Raw genomic sequence first — 20,924 nt, forward strand, 5'->3', positions numbered from 1 at the left:
CGGTGGCTTATCACAGAGTTTTGAAACAGTACAGAAGAGCTGATTGGTTTTGGTTATTTGCTTGTATTTTGTTTGGGGATTTTTGTTTGCTTCTTTGCAGTTTTGAATACTGGAAAGTAGATTAGGTAGATTCCAGGGCAAGCAAGTCCTTCTTTTTACTATAAGATCCTCTGAGATGAGACCAGTGAATATTTGCTAGTTCTGCCTCTGCTTTTTCCTTTCTTCTCTCCACGTGCAGCACCATCCCTCCCTCTTAGGTAAACAACATCCTTTGGGACTTTTCTAGTCTTTTCTGATACCACATTTAGGCAGAATTTCATTTCTAGAGCAGAAGACACAGTGGGATAGGCCATAAGGATACATGAACTTGCAAGAAATGTGTGACTGAAACAAGGGCTTTCACTGAGCAAGATTTTCTTCAAAATACAAGTTTATGAGTGTGAATTGAGTCTGTCAGGTATAAAGTGAAAGCCAGAGGTACAGTGAGTTGAACACCTGGGAGCTAAAGTGAAGTGTCAGATGGCTGACTGCACCAAGGGGCTGAACAGGCACACCCTTGGAAGAGTTTTTTCTCAGTCATACTGCTCGCTGGAGGACAGAAGATGTGGTTTCCTGGTGTCCAGCCAGAAGAATCTCAGGTGCCAGCTGGGAAGCTGTTCTTTCCTTAAATATAGTTTCCTTGCAACAGAATAAAAAAAATCCATCACTGTCCTTGGTGCTCAGAAGCTGATGAACTTGCCCACTGCTTTCTGGCAGCTGAAGGGTTAGTTTAATTACATATTTGAGGTTTTTTAGGACCTCCTAACAAGCATATTAAAATTTTTTGAATGTCCTCTGTTGATTAGTGTTTGCTTGTGGTGAGGGAACTTTGTGTTCTGAAGCACAGTGTTTGAATTAATCAGCTGAGTTCAGTGTTACTCTGCTGCAGATGTAGTTGCTTTACCAGCATTATTTGTTTTGCATTTATTCAACCAGACTTTCTTTGGTTTTCATCCTCTTTTATCATATGTGCCACTTTTGTTCACTGAGACTGGATTTTGATGCTAAGTTACAGCAGCATTTGAAACTTTTCCTTTAAGTCCTTGGAATTTCCATACAAGCATAAAATTGGAGATAATTAGCAGTCTAGTTGTTTCCATGAACTACTAGCAAGCAGGCTGTTTTTGTTAAACATGTAGGTTTTCCAGTAAGTCATGTGGAGTAGTCCTTCCTTCTGGTCCCATACATACGGGACCCATACATAGTGAAATTCTACTGTTGCTCCCATGCTTGCTCCCTCAGAGAGAGGATTGTCATCGTTTCAGAGCCAGGAAATGTCAATCATTTAATTAATGATGGATTAAATTTGGCTGAGCACTGGCAATCCCACTCCCTAGTGCTCCCTTCCATTTCTGAAGTGTTTGCAGCAGGAGCATCCAGCTGCTGTTTTCATCACGAGCCACCTCTGTTTAAAACTGGAAGGTGAGCAGAGCCTGTCTTGTGTGTGCCTTTTGCTTTGGCAAGGGTTTAGGAGTTTTTCCCACAGCAGGCTGGGGTGCAAGGACAGCCACCTGAGTGGCTGTTCCCAAGAGGAAGGGCACCACTGCCATTCCTCACTGCTGAGCTGTGGTTTCACCTCTCCCCACTGGAGGCCACACCAAACAAATGGGGAAGTGTGGATTCATCATGAGCTGCCCACAAGGCCATTTCCTGTTAATAGGAATGAAGACAACAGTTGTCATCTTCTCATAATTCAATTTTTTAGTCAGTAAAACGTTTCTAACTGAAAAGAAGACACGTGGACTCAGTAACACAGCCATGATCTTCGAGCTGTAGCAGGAATTACTACAGCACAGAGCAGGGCTCTGGAGGGCCATCTTTCCCCTGTTTTCTTAAGGAAGTGAGATTTATGTAATTTCACTGGCTGGTTCTCCTGGTTCCCTGCAGTAAATTTTTTTATAGGGACTGAAGAACTCCCAAAAAAAGTATATTACATACAGTACATCTGCCAGAAATAAACACTGGGGTGAGTTGTGAGCAGGGGAGTCCTGAGAGAGAGGGGCAGAGAGTGCTGAGAGCCCTCTGCTCTTCCTGGTGCCTTCCTGGATTGGCAGCACACACAGGGTAGCCTGGGGCATCCACTGCCCCCTCAGGGTATCCTGACAGGGAAACTCTGGCTGTTGCAGGCAGGAACATGAAATGACACAAGTTTTCATTAGTTCTGCCACTCACCGAGCATGTATTTTATAGAGCTGGGTTGGTTTGGTTTTGATTTTTTTTTTTAATTTTATGTGTGTTTGTACTGTTTCCAGTGTTTGACTGGAAAGTGGAAAGTGTGAGTGCATGTGATTTTGTACAGAGTCCTTTTCCCATTGGAAATGAGAGTTCTTAGACCCTGACAAAGATTTCCTGTAAAAGCTAATAGCAACCTGTCTGCTGGTCTCTTAACAGCAGTGGTTTCAAATTCTGTAAAGTGGATTATCACACCCAAATGCATTGGTCTGTGCATTAGGCTTCTCACCTCCTAGTCCAGCTGTACACCAATTCTTTAATACTTCCAGAGAAAATACTGACTCAACTAGAAGCCAAAGTACTTTTTTTACTAACTCACCAATTATGAGGAAGCATGCTACATTTTGAAAAAGAAAAAAAAAAATCCTTATGGTAATAAAATGCATTATATTGTAATCTAGTAACCTGAGATCAGACAAACACCCCAAAAATCTTGATTGCCCTCTCTCTAAATGACAAAAGTAAATGTTTTCATAGCTAAACAGCAAGCTCAGTAGGTACTCTTAAGAATTTGATGCCATTTTTGTCTCACTGTGTATTCTGTATTTACTAGCACTCTTCCATAACTGTAAGAAAAGCAAAATTATGTCATAATTTATACAGTAAGACTCAAATTCCTCACCTGTTCTATGCATCTGTGTATTTTTTCCAAACCATTGTCACTTTGCAAAGTATCTAGCCCAAAATTCTCTCAAAAAGGGGATGAGTTCTATTTAATTACAGGTCTTCAGTCTGACTGTTCTGTAATTGGGTATTTCCAGTTGTATGACTCAATATCTGTCTTAAATTAGAAAAGGTGTAAATCTGTGTGTAAAATTAGAAAGATAATAACCATTAAGGTTTGGATCCCTTTTCTTTTAGCTGTTCAAGGATCAGGTCTCATCTTTAGAACTGTGGAAGTTACTTTACATAAAGAGGGGAATACTTTTGGATTTGTAATAAGAGGTGAGTTATTGTTGAGTTTGAACTCTGTATTTTCTTGTTTACAAAAAAGTGATAAGTTTTAAGCACTCAGAAAAATATCAAGATTAATGGCTTACAGTTTGTAAAAATAGATATATTCCATTTTCCATGCTCTCCTGCATTGCTTTTATGAACTGCTCTAATTTTTGTTTAAGTAATCAGCTGTGCCAAGGAAACATGACAAACTCTGGTCATATAAGACCAGATTCTTTTACCACTGAAATCACCAGGAAGATCATAGTTCTTAAAAAAATATTTACATGTAGTACTTGCATGAAGTATGAAGGCATGAAATTTGATTAATACTGCTAGTAGTCTGAATTGTACAACTCAAATACTATCACTGACTTGGAGAAGAGAAGAAAAGATGCAACTGTTAATTAATACACCCCAATAATGAATTATTGCTTTATTCAGGGAAAATGTGTTTTATCATAAATGACTTAATGGTCACTCATTATTCTGAGTACACATAAAGTAGAGGTTTTTTTTTTCTCTGTGCTGCAAACATTGCAGAACCATGTGTTCACACTGAATCACATTTTCAGAGTAAAAGTTCTAAGAAAAAAAGATGCATTGAATAAGAAATGTTTTGAAATATTAATCTATACATAGAGTAAGTTGATTTTATTTAGGTGAAATTCAGTGAAGGGTCATATTAATGGCTTGGCCATTTTTTTATCTTTTTAGCCCATCTGTGAAGGTGCATGCTACAAGATGTAGGCTTGCCTTTTGGAAATGAGCTTTCATGAAAAGCATAAAATGAAGGTATTCTTTCTGTGACTTATTGCTTTCTAGGTGGAGCACACGATGACAGAAATAAATCTCGTCCTGTTGTAATAACATGTGTCAGACCTGGAGGGCCTGCTGACAGGTATAATTCATCTTTCTCTGGAGTTCATGTGAAAGAGAAATAGGGAAAGGTGAATTATTTGGGACAGAAGTTAGAATTTGGAGTGAAACAGATGCATTTAAATACAGTCCTTTGAAATTCATGGGTTTGTCTTTAATTGCTGAATAGAAATAATAACAACTGCCACAATAGTAATGGGCAAGCACACAGGCACAGCACGTTATGGTGTGTGAACTTTAATTTAGAATCTTGCACCTAAAATAATTAGAATAAATTCCTGCAATAGGTCAGAGCACATTTTTTGCATTCTTCAGACAACTGATGTAGCTCTTAATTATGCTTTTTGTACTCTAACACCACGATCTTTTTCTCTTGCAGTTCAGAATAATACTGTGTCAAGTTTGAGTGTTGCATTATTCTGTTAAGATGTTTGTACATATCTCTATGTGAGGTCACACATAACTTTACCTAAAAAACTTCTGAGTACAGATTTATGTTTTGGCCATATTTGTATATAATACCATTTTGTATATGTATAAAGAAAAAATATTCACGTTATTTTTATGTACAAACTTATTTTCAAAAATGGCATTTGTGTCCTTAAACCATTAAAGAAACTCAAAGGACAGTTTCTTTAAAGCATATTGATATCTGTAGCCTATGCTGACATTTTTGATCTTAGAAACATTAACTGAGAAGAAAATATTTCAAGAGAGCATTTCTTTTGTTCCCTCACTTTCCTCTCTCTTTCATCCCCTGGTTTCCTTGTTTTTCTCCATGATTCTTAAACTGACAGTGTTAGTATTTAATTTTCTATTATAATTCTGAATAGATTATGAGATTAATAGATTATGCCAAGGAGACAGTATTTTAGATTTAGAGCTGAATTACTTCTAGGTAGGAAGAGAGGAAAAGTGGAATTATGCTAGTAAAAGGTATTTTAAATGAAAATCAATAAATGGACATTCATATTTTGCAATCTGTTTCAGCACCCATGTGTTTGCACCTCATGTTTATTTTTAAGAAAATACTGGCAGAGGATGTGTTTATGTATGTATGAAAAAAGAGTTGTGTGGATGAGGCAGAAAGAAAGCATATGTTGAGCAGAAGCTATACTTAGTTGCAATTCAACGTGACTTGATTATTTCACTGTGCAGTAAGCTGTTTTCCACTCACTGACTTTCCAATTAAAGCAATTTCCTTTCCACTGTGCCCTCTGATCATTCTCACTGTCAAAGTAAATGTTAAGTGTTACAGCAAGAGGGATGGATGTCAGGGAGGGTGCAAGAGAATCGCTTTGCATGAAAATGGTATTATCTCCAAATCAATTTCTCTTACACTAACAAAGATCATTCCTCTCTTCTCCCTCAGAGAGGGCACAATCAAACCTGGGGACAGGCTGCTGAGCGTGGATGGGATCCGCCTGCTGGGAACAACACATGCAGAGGCCATGAGTATTCTCAAACAGTGCGGGCAGGAGGCGACTCTGCTGGTTGAATACGATGTCTCGGTGATGGGTAGGTCGTTGGGTAGGAACTGGGGCTGTAGTACTGGCAGCCATCTGGGATGTTTCACTGTCTGTTCTCCATGAGCTGTTTTAGAAGTGGCTGTGACCTGTTATGCTCCCAGTAGCACTGCTATTCCCTCCTGCATCGTATCATTAATCTCGGGTTCATATGGAGGTGAGCAGCATTTTGCTGTAATTTAGCATCCTGACATTCCGTGGTTTGTAGGCTGAAACCACAGTGTGGATTCTAGTAAAGTAACTTTTCCAGTGACTAGTTTATAATAAAGGTTAATGAAGTGTAAACATTTCTGTGTCATATGAAAAAGGGGAATACTTGATCTAACAAGAATTCTTTTGCCTTTTGCCAGTGCTGCTAGTTAGACAAGACATAATTAAAAAGACTGCCACAGAGAAAAGAATACAGGAGAGAAAATTTCTTAAAAAATACAGAGGTGCCAAATCATGGCTTGAAAAATTACTTTACATTATACAAACTTTGATTCAACTCACTGAAAATATGGAAGTTTTTTTGGGAAGTCAAGTAGACTAGATGATTTTTAACAAGAGATTTGGAATTTACTTGTTTCCATTTGTTTCAGAAATTGTCATAACCCCTCAAGTTTTTCAAGATACAGAAAATTCATAGCAGCAAGAAACAGAAATACTCACCAGTCATACTGGAATATTTCATGTCTGTTTAGGGATTTTTCACTTCTTTTTCTACTCAGTTCCACAGTCAGGTTTCTAGCCTAGAAGAAAAGCAGCCTCCTAGGGATTTGTGAAATAGCAGTGTCAAACTTCAAAGCCTTGGAAAAGATTAATACTGAAAAGAATAATGTCAGATATTTGCTTATTCTGGAGCAGCCCTCTTTATTCTTCTCTGAGACAGAGATTTCTCTTTTTTTATTACAATATATGTCTCTGTTTTCTTAACTGTCAAGGATTGAAGTGGCAGGTTTGTGTAGTGTCTGGCAGGCCTGATGGACAGTTGTACAGATTCATGTCCAGAAAGGTGGGGACAGCTCAGATGAGCTCTAGCTTCTGAGAAGAACTAGAATTTAGGCGTTTTCATTTGTTTCTTCTTTTCCTTTGAAAGACGATGGATGACCAAACCCCATCTATCATCACAATTAAATCAATATTCTTTCTACTCCACTTTTTCTAAAATGAATCCCTGGCTTTAGACAAAGTTCCCAGCAAACTTTCGTTTCAGAGAAAACTCCCATCCCATTTTCCCCCTTTTCCAGGGGGAGAATTGGCCTCCATTTCACTGAGGATCTTTGGAAATCTTCAGGTTTGTGTAAGGAGGAGACCACATGATGAAATACTCTGTTGTGACCTAAATTGCAGCTTGTTCAAGGCAGGAACCTTCTTTTCAGTACCATCTGGATTTAGCTCAATTTAGGAGGATACAGAACTTACTTGGAAATTTCACACTTGTAACTCTAAAGGAAGCGCCTACCAATCAGTCTCTTCATGTCATTTTCTCTCTGAATAAACTCTCTTTTGTCCTCAGCACCAAATCTGGATTTATCATTCTTGCCTTCCTGGCAATGAATGTGTTATCCAACAGAAGTTAAAGGAGGTAGAAGAACCTGAGACTTGTGGAATCAGAAAGAAAGAAGGAAAAGGAAATCAAACACTGGGAATGGTGATCCAGCAGTCTGCAAGAAGAAATAAAGAGGGAACCAGTAGACTGTCTCTCTAATGCATTGTGATTTTTTTAGATATTACCTAGACCCCAGTAGGTTTTGAATTTTTTCCAATTTGTGTGCCCTGCATAGTATTTTAGTGGTGTGAACAAAAGATTTTGTTGGGAAGCTCTCTTGTGCAATTATGTAGTGACCATGGTGCAAAGGCTGAAAATCATTCATCCTAATCCACTGAATCCTGGCCCAGGAAACCTTTGCTGATTTGAATATTCTTTTAGTTCTGCTCAAGAGCAAGAAAGTCAAAGTTGGGAGTAACATAAAAGAGAGAACATGAGTCGTGAAGAGAAATTTAAGAATTACAGAAATGCTACTCTTTTTCCCAACTCTTATGTTACCCATAAACTGTTTGTAATGCTATCTAAGGGTTGATGTGAATTTGAAAATAGGCTAAAACAAAGGAAAAGCATTAAATAATGTGACTTACCAATAACTGATTTGACTAGTAGATTAGCCTGCTTGGAGGGGGCAGAAACAATCCAGAAGTTACATAGAAGTCTAATAAAACTGTATTCTGTAGGGTCTTCCTGGTATAAGTTTTCAGTAGAATATATTACTCCTAGAGATATAATTGTAGCATTATTTGCTTTAATGCCTTCTCTTCTGTTAGTGGATGGTAATATCCTATAAAGCAGCATTGCTTGTGGCCAGAACTGGAAAGAGCCATAAAATACATTCTGGTAGCATGAAATTGAAACTTGATTTGAAATGGTTTTACTAGATGAAGAAAATAATCCTGAACCATATTTCAGCTACAGTCCTGTAGCATGTAACAGACTTTTCTTACTCCTGTAAGCATAAGCTGTTTCAAAGGTGCTGTATTTCTCAAAGTTTAGTTCTTCCAGCTGAAGTCTTCAAGAGGTTACTTGGGAAGCTTGTACATTTTATTGTTTCTGGACCCTAGACAAACTGGAGTAAAAAAAAAGCATCAGGGGGTTCTGTGGAGGGCAATCAAAGGTGTATATAATGTAAGAGATGTGACTATTCCTGTTGAACTTTCTGGGGTTACACCTGTGCTTGCTTAAGTACATCCAAAGTCTCCTGCTCAGCTGGGTCCCAGGAAATTAACTTGTCAATTCAGCTTCTTGGAGGAGATTTTTTTTTCAGACTGTGCTGAGAATATTTACAGAGTGGTGTGTGGAGTGTACTGCTGTGTAGTTTCAAAGAGATTTTGACGTAGCAGGAGTTTGAAAATACCAAGATAAACTCTGAAGAAAATTGGAAAACCTAATTTCTGAGGAAGTATTTTATAATAGGATAAAAGTTATATTTGAAGTTGAGGGTGCAGTCTTCCAAATGTTTTCTGTTTTCCAAAACACAATCTCCAGTCTTGAAGTACTGTGATTGCTTACCTTTCTTGTTGATTTTAGAGGGAACTAGCTGTGTTTCTTAATTTTGTGGTGCTTTAATAATGCTGCACTTCAGTATTTTCAGAGGATATGGATATGGTGACTCACTCTACACATGATTTTTTTGGGCTTTATTACTTTTCTCTGTAATCCTTACACCTGAAGTGCCCAACCTTTCTGGTCATGTGGATCACCTGTTTTTATCTGGTGATGGGAGAGGTCTATATAGTACAGCTCTCTGTGCCTGCACCTGCTCCCTCATTTTGAGGAAGGGGAGAAGTGGAGGCAAGGTGGTAGCCAGCAGTGACTTGCTGCCACTGTCAAGATAATTTTGCAACCTGAATCCTCTCCTGTGGCAATCAGATAGAAAACACTAATTCCATTATATAAAGTTAGGTTGGGGAGACTGAAATTCTCACTGTTAGGCAGTGGTCAGATGAAGTATCATAATTAACTGCTCTCAGTTGGAGTTATAGTGAGAGTTAGAATGCAACACTAATAACAGGCTACAAAGATTCACAGTGCCTCTGTCTAAAACAAGAAATAAAAGTTTATCAGTACATTTAAGCTGAAGAGGTACAGTTTCTCTTCAGGTTTTCAAGGATCTGCCATGATGCCACTGGGCTCTGTGTTGTCTCTGTAATTGGGGTTGCATCTGCTTGGGTAACCTTCCATATTTTCTCTGAAAGGGAGCAATCAGACAAGTTCAAAGGTAATAACTACCTTGAGTTTAAATTCTGGCCATTTTTATATAACTCTAGTTCATGAATGGCTGCTGATGATCTTGTGAGCAACCTAATTTTTAAGTCTTGGATGCTCATGCTGGGGCAATCTTTGAATCAAGAATACTGTAGTTAAACAAAACTAATAGCTTTTGCCAGAACTTTGGTAGAAAATGAAGCTTTTTTTAGTTGTTTGCACTTGTGAGACACAACATCTTTCTCCCTTATCTCTTCAATGGGCGTTTGTTAGTTCAAACCACTCTGTGGTGTTCAGGAGTGAAGGAACATATTGCACTTTCAAATTCCATATGCTTCTCTGGCTTCTTTAACAGTTTTTGCTCTATTTGAGCCAGAATAAATTTGCTGGAATGTGGCACCCTGTAAGCATTCTCTCCAAAACAAAAATAGTCAGCTTGTTTTCTGTTGCAAATCTACCAGAGCCACTGTGACACTGAACCACTTGATTTTAACTAGAGCAACACCCTCTGTTTTCTGAACTCAATGTTTAACACTGATGTGGCTTTCTAGAAAGGGGATTATTGATGCAGAAGTTTGCTAGTAAATCTTTTTGCTAGCCTCATCCAAGACTTCTACCTGTTTTAGTTCACCCATTAAAATAAGCTAATGAAATAATTAATTAATTAATGCGTAATGATCTTATGAAAGTATTTTTAAAGAAATCTGCTTCACCTTTTAGCAATTCTGCCCTGACAGGAAGATCACTAGGGAGAGAAAATTTGCACAGTTTAAAGATCAGGTGAGATAATCTGTGGTCTAGTGTAGACTTTCAGTAATTTGTGGAAGGTGAGAAGTAGAGGAAAAAAAAGAGGTTATGGGCTGACCTTAAAGTTTCATAAAGCAACATCACTCAAGTGCATCCAGAGCTGTGGAGACCCTTAAAAGCTAGAGATTTTACAAGCCCAAAGGAGCAGGAGCCACAAGGACTCAAAGGGCTAACTTAAGGTCTTCATAAGCCTTACAAGTGTTGCAAGACCTTGAAAGTTGAAGTAAAGTCAGAAGCCCTGTAGAATTCCACACTGCCTTTTTCTTTCTGTTGCTTTACAAATTCAAAATTTACATTTCCTTTGTCTCATATAGGTTTTTGACAGAACAGATAGGTAGTATACTCTAGCATTTGACTGCAACTGCAGGTCTCCTGGCTATCACAGGGTGATAGATTTAGATCCCTTGAAATTCTAAGTATGAATTAGTTGCTTAAAACTTTGAAGATGTTTTCTTGTCTTATGTTGTTTCAGAGACAAATAGAATGAAATTCATGTGCAAAGCAAAGGTCATAATAGCTGTATTAATTGAAACATTACTTTAAATACTGCTACACAGACACATACACAGGTTATGTTACAAGACAGTGCTGGAAGTCAAAATGTTGAGTGTTCCACTTGGGAAATGTCAGAAGTGAGACTGTCTGCTCAGCCAAGAGAGGTGTGCATGCAGTACAGTCACAAGAGCCACAGGAGGGATAATAACCTTTTTATGCAGCTATTCATTTTGAATTTTATTTCTGTCTTCAGTGTGTGACCACAGGCTTATTGAAGGCACTGCCCAGATCCTTGTCTAAATGCAAAGTTATTAATTTCCTGGTGTTTTTTTTCCTGAGGCCCTAATCCTGCCACAGTTTGAGTGCTTCAGGCAATATGCAGATCTCGAGGAGAAAATCTCTGAGTCCCAAGGTCATTCTTCTGTATTGGATCTTCCTTACAGCAGAAGATGACACAGACATAACACTAACAGTTCCAGAAATATCCATTCACAGATGTGTCACTAGGGTAGAGCACATGGGATTTTTTTTGTCTGTCATGGAGGGTAATGAGTGATTCACATTCAGATACTTAAATCCATGTGCTATGGCATGTTAGTCTCATCTTACTGTGCAGTTTATTTGTTTATCAAACACATGGCATGTTCTGCTGTCAGTGCCAGATGCCTACACCAGTATAAAGTGACAGTCAGCCATGGATATATATAAGTAACTTTCCTTTTTGTAATGCTAGCAAGCTGTGCTAAGGCACAGGGAGGTGGTTCAAGAGAGCCAGCACAGCTTCACCAAGGGCAAGTCCTGCCTGGCTGACCTGTTGGGCTTCTATGATGGAGTAACTGTATCAGTGGACAGGGGAAGAGCTGCAGATGATCTCTCTGGACTTCTGTAAAGCTTTTGATACAGTCTTCCACAGCATCTTTTGCTCTAAACTGGAGAGAGATGGATTCAGTGGGAGGGATAGTTGTTAGATGGATGTCACATCCAGAGGATAGTGATTAATGGCTCAGAGTCCCAGTGGGCATCAGTGACAAGTGGTGTTCCTCAGAGGACCAGTGTAATTTAATATCTTCATTGATGAAACAGATGAAGGGATTGAGTTCACATCAGCAAACTGGCAGGTGACACTGGGCTGAGAGGGGCAGGTGACACACCTGAAGGACAGGATGCCATCCAGAGGGACCTGGACAAGCTCCCTCTGGATGGGGACTGGCCTGTGGGAATCTCATGAGGTTTAACAAGGCCAAGTTCAAGGTGCTGCAGCTGGATGGGGCAAACCCTGGTACCAGCATGGGCTGGGGATGGACAGGTCAGAGCAGCCCTGTGAGAAGGACTCAGGGTGCTGCTGGAGGAGGCTGGACATGACCCAGCCATGGGCACTCCCAGCCAGAGCCAGACCTGTCCTGGCTGCAGCCAGAGCAGCGTGGGCAGCAGGGCAGGGAGGGGATGCTGCCCCTGCTCTGAGACCCACCTGCAGGGCTGCAGCAGCTCTGGGTCCCAGCACAGCAAGGACAGGGACCTGCTGGAGCAAATCAGAGAGACCAAGGTGATCAGAGGGATGGAGCACCTCCCTTGAGGGAAGGCTGAGAGAGTTGGGTTTGTTCAGCCTGAGAAGGAGAAGGTTTGGGTCACCTAATTGTGGCCTTCCAGTACCTGAAGGGAGCCCACAGGAAAGATGGAGAGAGGCTTGCTATAAGGGCTTGTAGTGACAGGACAAGGGAGAATGGCTCCAAACTGAAAGGCAGTGGGTTTGGATTCGATATAAGGAGGAAATCCTTCACTGTAGGGTAGTGAGGCACTGGAACAGGTAGCCCAGAGAAGTTGTCTCTGCCTCATTCCTGAAAGTGTCCAAGACCAGGTTGGATGGGGCTCTGAGCAACCTGATGTAGTGGAATGAATCCCTGTTCATAGCAGGTGGGCTGGAACTAGGTGATCTTTAAAGTCCCTTCCAGCCCAAGCCATCCTGTAAGTCCATCTAGTGTGGGATATGATTTACCCTTGGCATGAGAAGCCTGAGCCTTGTGATTTTTTTCTGCTCTTGAGTTTTCTGGCTTTCAGGACTGCTCTTTTACAATAGGAAGAATAGGTTATTCCTTTTAACCCTTTGTCTCTCATGCTGCTACTAAATATGATGTGCAGACTTCAGTTAGTCTCACCATGAGCCTGTAAGATGATTGATACCAGCCAGTTTGTTGTAAGTTCCTGCTTCCTTACCTGCTTTAATCCACTCTATTTATCTTCTTTAAAGGAAATATAAATACCTTTTTTAACACCTCTTGATATAAATGGGGTTGCATGGAAACCTAAGGTAAATAGGCATTATGGTTTAAAAAAATACAGCTTTTTGGGCTGGATTCAAATTGAAATTCAAAAACCAGTTCTTGATTGATCAGTTTTTTGTGTGATCAAGAGATACAGCTGCTGGTTGTGATAGTGAAATTAAAAAATGCTTGCATTTGGTGACCAATGCTATTGTTCCCTTTCAGCCTTTACACAAATTGTGATATAGTCTGATATTTAAAAGCAGCAGTCAGGTGTTCCCTCCCTGTTTCATAACTTTCTTTTCCTTGCAGTTCCCTCTTTATGCCTTACACACCTCCTACCTATCTCATTCACTGCTACTCCTCAAAACTTATGGTGCTTTCACCTATGGGTGGGACATTTGTTTCATTGTGAGGACTGCTGAGCAGTGAAAGAGGTGTGGAATGGGGCCTTGTAAGAAAACAGATTTTTCTTTCCAGTGAATGGTACCCCTGGGCTGCATAAGCAGCTCTCAGTTTGTTGCTCACCAGTTCCTGTGTAAGCTTACATCCTGAACAGCATTAATACATTATTATGTACCATTACCTGGCTTTCTCTGTCAGAAAAACTTCAAGCTATTGACATCCATACCAGAGTAGTTCCTCAAAAGAATGAGAACCACTAAGGCCACCAGCCTGCTGTGTTAGCAGGTTATCAGACCAGCACAGTGCACAAGTGATAGATTCCTGGAGACCAGAAAAGTCTTGATACACACATGGCCATAGGGTTCCAAAGGTGTTTGCTGAAAGTGGAGAACAGCTGCAAGGTTCTGGATCCCATGTTCCTTCCTGTCTATTTCATGGAGGCATGATGCTTCTTTCTTCCATTCTTTGTTCTTATCCTGTTTCTGAGCTGCATTACTGTCTTGTTCCCAGTAGCAGCTTGATTTTTCCTTTCTCTGCTGACCTAGTTTGAGTTGTGTTTTCTAGAAGGTCCTAAATCCCCAACATGCTATTCCCTCTCCTTACAGCCCAGTTTTTTCTGCTGTCTTTTGCCAAGTAAGGCTTAGGTAATTTTCCAACACAGTTCTCTCACACTGCTGATTTCCCTCTTTTAAAGGCCTTTTGCAGTTTACATGCCTGTCCTTCTTTGGCCCTTTCTGCTATGCCTGTCTCTTAGCAAACCATTCCCAAGTTTCTTGTTCTGCAGCTTCTTTACAGATCAATAACCCACTCACCTCAGATCCTCTCCTTCTTGCCCAAAAAGTCCTCCTCCCCTCTTAGCTCTTGATTCCCAAGTGCCAGATCTGTCAGGTAGAGAAGACACAGGGAACATGAATTTTCCATATAAAGTCTATAGAATTTCCAGGGCAGGAGGGGCAGGGTAGGTGGGACAAACTATGGCTTTTCCTGATGACCTGTTTCAGCTAAAATAACTAAAGGGAGAGAAAAAAGTACAGTCTGAAAAAAGTAGCCATTGTAAGAAAATATCACACCAAGTATTTGTACTGTGGCTAAGTTGTAAGTTGCAAGTAATTAAAAACAAGATGTTTTAATCAGAAAAGTAGGATTTCCATGATTCCCAAGTCTATTTGCCCAATATCTTTTCTCTGTCTAGTTGTGATTTGCTGCTGCAGTTTAACAGCTGTCTTGCTAGTAGGTGATTGCAGAAAGAAGGAGTTGTTGGAAGGATTTCATAAATCTTACAGGTATTTCTTTCTTTACAAGCTTCTTGATCATCTCTAAAGAGATCCCTAAGAGTTTAGCTGAACCATTTAAGTTACAAATTACTCTAACAGGTCCAATTTAAATTTATCTCAAGTGCTTTTAAAACTATGACCTCATTAAAAGCAGCTTAATGAACATTGCTTGGTATGGGAGAAAAAAAACTGTAAAGGTGAAATGAGATGTCCCTGAAACAGAAAACTAAGGGTACAATTTAATTATCATAAATAACTAGGAATGGGGAGGAGTTCCACTTCATGTATGAAAATATTCTGTTTTACTGAGTTCTGAGAGTAATGGAAAAATTTGTCTTCGAAGACTTGTCAGGAAGGTGAAACCTGTATTGTTATGCAGTTAATCTAAATGGTCTACAATTACAAGAAATCAATCTGAAATACCAAATGCATTTCATGATGGGAATTCATTAAAGGAAACCCTTGCTGATCCATGTTAATATCTCTTTGCAAAGTACACATTCTCAATATTTTAGTTGCTAATTCAAGGGCTTAGATCCTCAAATGGAAGCAGTCTTTACTTCCTAAAAATACAACAATTTGCTTCTTTTTATAAGTAAAGACAAATGATGGAAGGAGAAGATTCCTGTAGTAATCACTCCTGTCCACCATCCAGGCTTCAAGAAAGCAGAGCAAAGGAGCAAATAACCCTCACAGACACGTAGCAAAAGATGGGAAATAAAGATTCATAAAATCTTTCCACTTCACATGAGGGCTATCCAGATACACCTACACCATGTAATGAAGGAGAATTGGCATCCCTACCACAAGCTCATACCTCTGGTCAGCTGGAATTTGGGCCAGTAATTTGACTTCACTGTTACTTAACATGCTGGTCAACAGAGACTGTGATAACAGCAGGATAATGAGATATCCTGGCTCGTGCTTGTCTGGGGAAAAAAAAAAAAAAAAAAAAAAATAGGTAGCTGCAGTACTTAAATTCAGAGTGCAGAGGTGAAAGTTTTATAGAAATGGTGATAATTAAGTTTTGTGGAGATAAAAGGAACTTTTGTATGTGCCATGCAATTCAAAGCAAGAGAAACTCTGTAATCAGAAAAAATCCAATTAAGAAAAAATACAAGCCCAGATTTATGTTTGTGGCATTGCAATCATCTGAGAGACTAAGGAATAAGAGACAGATCTGATTTTCTTTATACTAGAGAGAATTTGTGCTGGAACCTCAGAATCTGTCTTTTAAAGGGCCCATCTCTAATGAAATAACAGCAGAAAGGCACCAGTCCTGCCTCCATTCCAGGGAGAGGAAAACACTAAATGTCTCCCAAGACTTCCCCTGAGGGGAGGCTTTTAAAAAAACCTGGAACTGAACCACTCCATCATCTTGACTTTTTTTCATGGGTATGAGACATCTGGACTGTGCCTGACAGGTTAGGTCCAGGAGGAAAAACCCAAGAGTCCCTCAGGTCATTTGTGGGAACACCTGTACCAGGCATAATCTAAGAGCTTAAAATAGGATTCAGATTTTTATTCCTTTACAGTAAGGTTAATGGTTCATTAATCATTTCACAGAATATTTATGCTGAAAGGGGATGGATTTCAAAGGATGGATATTTTTAGATATTTTGCCTAAATACGACTTCAGTTAATGGTGTTTTAGTACAATACCCATGTGAATGAAACCTGAAGATCCTGTGAGACTACACCATCTAGTACTCAGCACTTGGGAGATGTGTACTGTTCAGAGAAGACAGTAATAAGGTCTGTGAGCTGGAAATGTAGGTAGTGGGGAAAATCAACATTTAAGGTGAACGGTTTTATCTTGAAATCAACATTGTTTCTCAAGATAATTGCACCAGTGCCACATCTTACAACAAGATCTTGTACTTCTCATGGTGTTGCTGATCTGTACAGTGAGTGAATATTTGACCAGTCAGAACACTTTCTTTAACTGATTTCAGCTGGGATTTACAATAGGACCCAAAGGGAAAAAAAAAAAAAAAGCTCATGTCTTATGTTTGAAGTGCTTTGCTTAAAGAGAAATAAACTGCAGACCTGTGTTTCTTTGTCCCCCTCCTCAGTTCTCACCAAATGGACACCCAGTTTATGCCAACAAATGTGTCTTCTGCCAGCATAAAAGTTTTCTAATTTAAGCATTGTTTCCACCAGTAAATCAATGTTCTATTTTCTTGCCAATATAAGATTAGGGATTCTACAGTCAACTCAAATCTGAAGTGTAGAAAATACTTGTGTTGCAAAGACTTGACTGATGCAGATTACTTTAAAATTGTGGTGTTTAGAATGTTTGATCATACCCAATTACTACTCAGTCCTCTCCTTTCTACTAATTAAAAAGAAGAATATCCAGGCCAATTTTCTTTTTACCCCTTTGATAAGATATTTCTCTTTTGGTACTCTGGCATCAGCATGGGATGTACATACCTGAAATAGCCAGTTCTCTGCTAAGTTTTAGTGGTCCTCTCACTTTGGATCTAGACCACAGCAAAAGTTCCTACCCTTGAACATGCCAGAGAAACTGTTGGATGAACAGCCACCATGCATTTCACTTTATTTAGTTTTTGGCTTTCACATAATAGACCAGATTTCAAATGTCAGCATTTGATTTTATAAGTCATGGCAAGGCTTTGATGCTGCTGATCTTCTCAGTACATCCTGTCATTCTTTAGTTGAATATGGAATGTGGGAGAAGCATCAGCTGCTATGTTTAAACTAGAAATCAGCTGCAAAGGGAAAGCAAACAAGAAAGGATGTGTCCTTTCTGTGCTGCTTTAAGATCTCCCTTGCAAGATTTTTTGTGTATATAGGAGAAGTTTTTTCTTGTCTTTGCAAAGTTCCTTTCAGTTCAGCTAGTCAAGGATTAAAAATATAAGAATTTAAGATGCCCATGCAGCCTTACTCAGATGCCTTAGTGCATATGTTACATTACAAATTTTAATTGGAGTGATTGCATACATTTTACCTTCCACAGTAACTTGATGCATAATGATCTGAAAAAGAGTCATGTGAGAGAAATGTTCTAAAAAAAGCTGATCTCATCTTGATGCAGATGCCTAAACAGGGCAGGTGAACCACATTTGTCAAATGCCACTTTTCTTGGGTGGTTGTAAGAGTTTAGGCTCAGGTGTAGCTACTTCTGCATTTTGGCATGGTGGACCCCAAAATAGGTGTCTTAAAACATCCTCTCCAGACAAATGGGTGCTTTCAACCTTCATTTCTTTGATCCTTGTTTGTTTATCCCTACAGTGGGAAAAACACCATGCTTTTTCTCTGAAGTATGTTTATAAGAGAAAATCATTAGTAAACGTGTGTTGTAGGGAATACTCAGAGGCTCAGCATACAATAGCTCTCCCCCACCACGTATGCTCAGAGGAGATTGAGAATACTGTTTAGGAATTAAGGCATGAGCTTGGAAAAAAAGGGAAAAATGTTCCTACTCATTAAATACTCACTGTCTACCTTCCATATGAGGCTCTTGAAGAAGGAAGTATATGTGCTTATTTAATTAAAGAGGGGAGGTGAAAATAAGTGCATCCAGGCAGTATTCATTCTGGGGATCATTAGGTTTGAAGTGCTTTGTGCCCACATGGTGACTGTAATATTTTTCTTCTAATGTCATTCTGTTTATAAGCAAACTCTTCTGATCTTTATTGGTGTACATGTATTTTTATGATGATTTAATCTGATGTTCCACAGATTTTAATCAACTTCTCATTTGGGTTTTTTACACCTTGCATAAGCCCAGTTTTTCTGTTAAGGTCAGCTCAGCAGTGTTGTATGGAACAGCTTTCTTCTGAGCACTGTGACCTGTAATTTTTCAAGGTCTTTACAAAGACCTTAGGTAAATTCGGGTAGATTTAACTGATAAAAGAAAAAGACAACCAAAATCAAAGAAATAGACTGAAAAGAAACACAGATGAAAAAGGCTTTTCACAGTTTCTCCTTTACAGAAATTCTGTTATTGCTTAATTATAAATATGAGCAATGGAATGTCTTCAAAAAGAAACAAGTGACCAGACAGGGGCATGAGAGGACCTGGAGCCCCTCTGAGCCTGGCAGCAGGAGCTGCTCTGGCAGGAGGTAAATGTCTTGTCCTGCAGCAAAGGAGGGGCCACGTGGGAGCCTTGCCAAAGGTGACCCTGGCAGCAAGCTGGCAGGCTGTCTGCTGAGGTAGCAGATGACAGAGTGCCCTTCTCATTGCTATGGCTATAACAGTTATGGGCCACTTGAGTTTCTAGAGGTTATTGCTTAGTTGGGATTTTGGGAGCAGAGATGTGCGGGGTTGGTTTGCTGGAAATGTATGCTGCAGAGAACAGAGGCTATAGAAGCTTTCTTTTGCTTTAAATGTGTGAATACTCCCAGTAGTACTGTTCCTGTATACTTTGGATCAAGTACTGGGAAGAGAAAAGCTGGAAATATGTAGGCAATCCTAGATTATTTTTGCAATGAGGGATGAAAGGGTTTATGTTTAGAACCACAGCTTTTGCGTTAAGGGCAATTTACCCAAACTACTTTTTGTATTTCTTTGAAATGTTTTTTGCTGAACTGTTGCTGAGGCAGTACCAAAACAGAAAGAGAGGGCAGTTAATAACCTTGTTTTCTGACTCATTTTACCAAAGTTTGTGCAACCCCTGTGAGAAGAAAAACTCTCACTCTGGTCCTCAGTGCAAAAACCTCCAGGTCAGATCTCAGCCTCGACCTTCTGCATGGTAACCTTTTATAATGTGGCTGTGCCAATGCATCAATTATTTTTAAGGTATCTGTGCTAGAGCACAGATTATTGAAGAGACAAAAGTTTCAGGTGAAAAAAATGATACCAATAGTACACATATGTAGGATTAGAAATTTAGATTATCTGTTATGAACAGCAATGTACTGTTTAATTTTTCTTTCTTTCTGATTCATAATTACCTAATAGGCTTTGCAGAGTTTTAGACTAGTCTGAAACTCCTGCCTGTTCAAACAAAGCAAGTCAGTTGCTGCCAATATTAGCAGAAGCACACCCAAGGTAAGGTTTCCAAGGCAGAGACTGCAGTTATCTGTGTGCAGAGGTCACTAGCACATGTAAATAATAAATAACCATGAAAGTATAAGATGGTGTGTTTCAGTACAGAGGACCCCTGAGCAGGGTGCAGTCGTGCAGCTCACGCACACCAGGCAGCTCAGCTGTACTTGGGTCAGTCACCCTGCTGACAAGCAGGAGTGGAAATTTGAGTGCTTGGGTGTTCTCAGTGCTTGTTCCCATCTCTGAAGTGACAGCAGTGAGGGGCTTTGTGCTGTGTAGGCTTTTGAAGAGAATCCAATCCCATCCTAATTATTACTGTTCCCGTTAGATGGAACTTCAGGGCATTGTGTCAAACTGGCATAATTGATGGGTACTGCAGCTCTTTATGTCATCTACAGTGTGCACTTATGGATGTGCTTTCAAGGTTGGCTGATGTAAAATTCAACACACCAGCTGTGTCTTAGTTTGCAGGCTGAGGTGCAGATTGTGTTGCTCTTATTTGTTCTATTTATTGTGATTAGTCAGACACAATCATGCAAGAGATGGAGTTTTGAAGATATCAAAGCTCTTGTGCATTTTATTTTTGTCCTACTTGGAGAAGAAAATTAGTATGGGAAGTTCTTTTGGATATATGTATCTGTCTATCAGGCCCAGAGAAGTTTTGGATGTCCCATCATTGGAAGTGTGCAAGACCAGGTTGGACTGGGCTTTCAGCAGTCTGGTCTAGTGGAGAGTGTCCCTGTTCATGGCAGGGGATTGGGACTAAATGGTTTCTAAGGTCATTCCCAACTCAAACCTTTCTGTGAATCAATGGTTCTTTGATTTCATCCTTTGTGCAGTAGAAAAATCAGCATTTTGTATTGCAGGGCCTCAGCAGAGGACATATAATTTGCACACTTTTGGGGGTCTGTCTCATTTTTGAAGATGGTTTTTAAAAATGATTATTTGTAAGTTCCGTTCCTGGAATGAAATGCACACAGAATTGCTGCTGACTTCTGCAAAAATTTCACAATCAATCTAATGCTATATAGTGTTTCAGGGCAGTTTTCAGGAGCCATCCTTCAATGGAAAGGGGCTGTTTGAGGCTCAGGTTGCCAAACCATAAAGATGTACTTATAGGCTCCCAAGCTCTGAAACCACGTGCTGCCATCAGTGATAGAAATTTGAGCTCTTAATAGTTCTTTAAGTCCCACCTGTTTTCTATGTGATATTCTTTCTCAAAGTAACAAGGCAGAAAGGGCCTGGGCTTATTTAAAATGCAGACTATCATCAAGGAGGCAGGTCCAGGATATTCTGTGTAGGCATCATCTACCAAGT

General features: G+C 39.6%; 1 protein-coding gene across 2 annotated transcripts in view; it reads left to right on the top strand.

Annotated features, from left to right (window-relative positions):
* The window catches only part of GRIP1 (glutamate receptor interacting protein 1), a 301,151-nt gene that overhangs the window by 226,221 nt on the left and 54,006 nt on the right, over positions 1-20,924 (top strand). For both annotated transcript variants that reach the window (XM_056514539.1, XM_056514544.1), the window contains exons 5-7: positions 3,133-3,216; positions 4,033-4,108; positions 5,459-5,604. In XM_056514539.1, coding sequence (XP_056370514.1) covers positions 3,133-3,216; positions 4,033-4,108; positions 5,459-5,604 — 306 coding nt within the window. The remainder of the gene's footprint in view (positions 1-3,132; positions 3,217-4,032; positions 4,109-5,458; positions 5,605-20,924) is intronic.

Source organism: Oenanthe melanoleuca, chromosome 1A (assembly GCF_029582105.1).
Source record: "Oenanthe melanoleuca isolate GR-GAL-2019-014 chromosome 1A, OMel1.0, whole genome shotgun sequence".
NCBI classification, from domain to species: Eukaryota; Metazoa; Chordata; class Aves; order Passeriformes; family Muscicapidae; genus Oenanthe; species Oenanthe melanoleuca.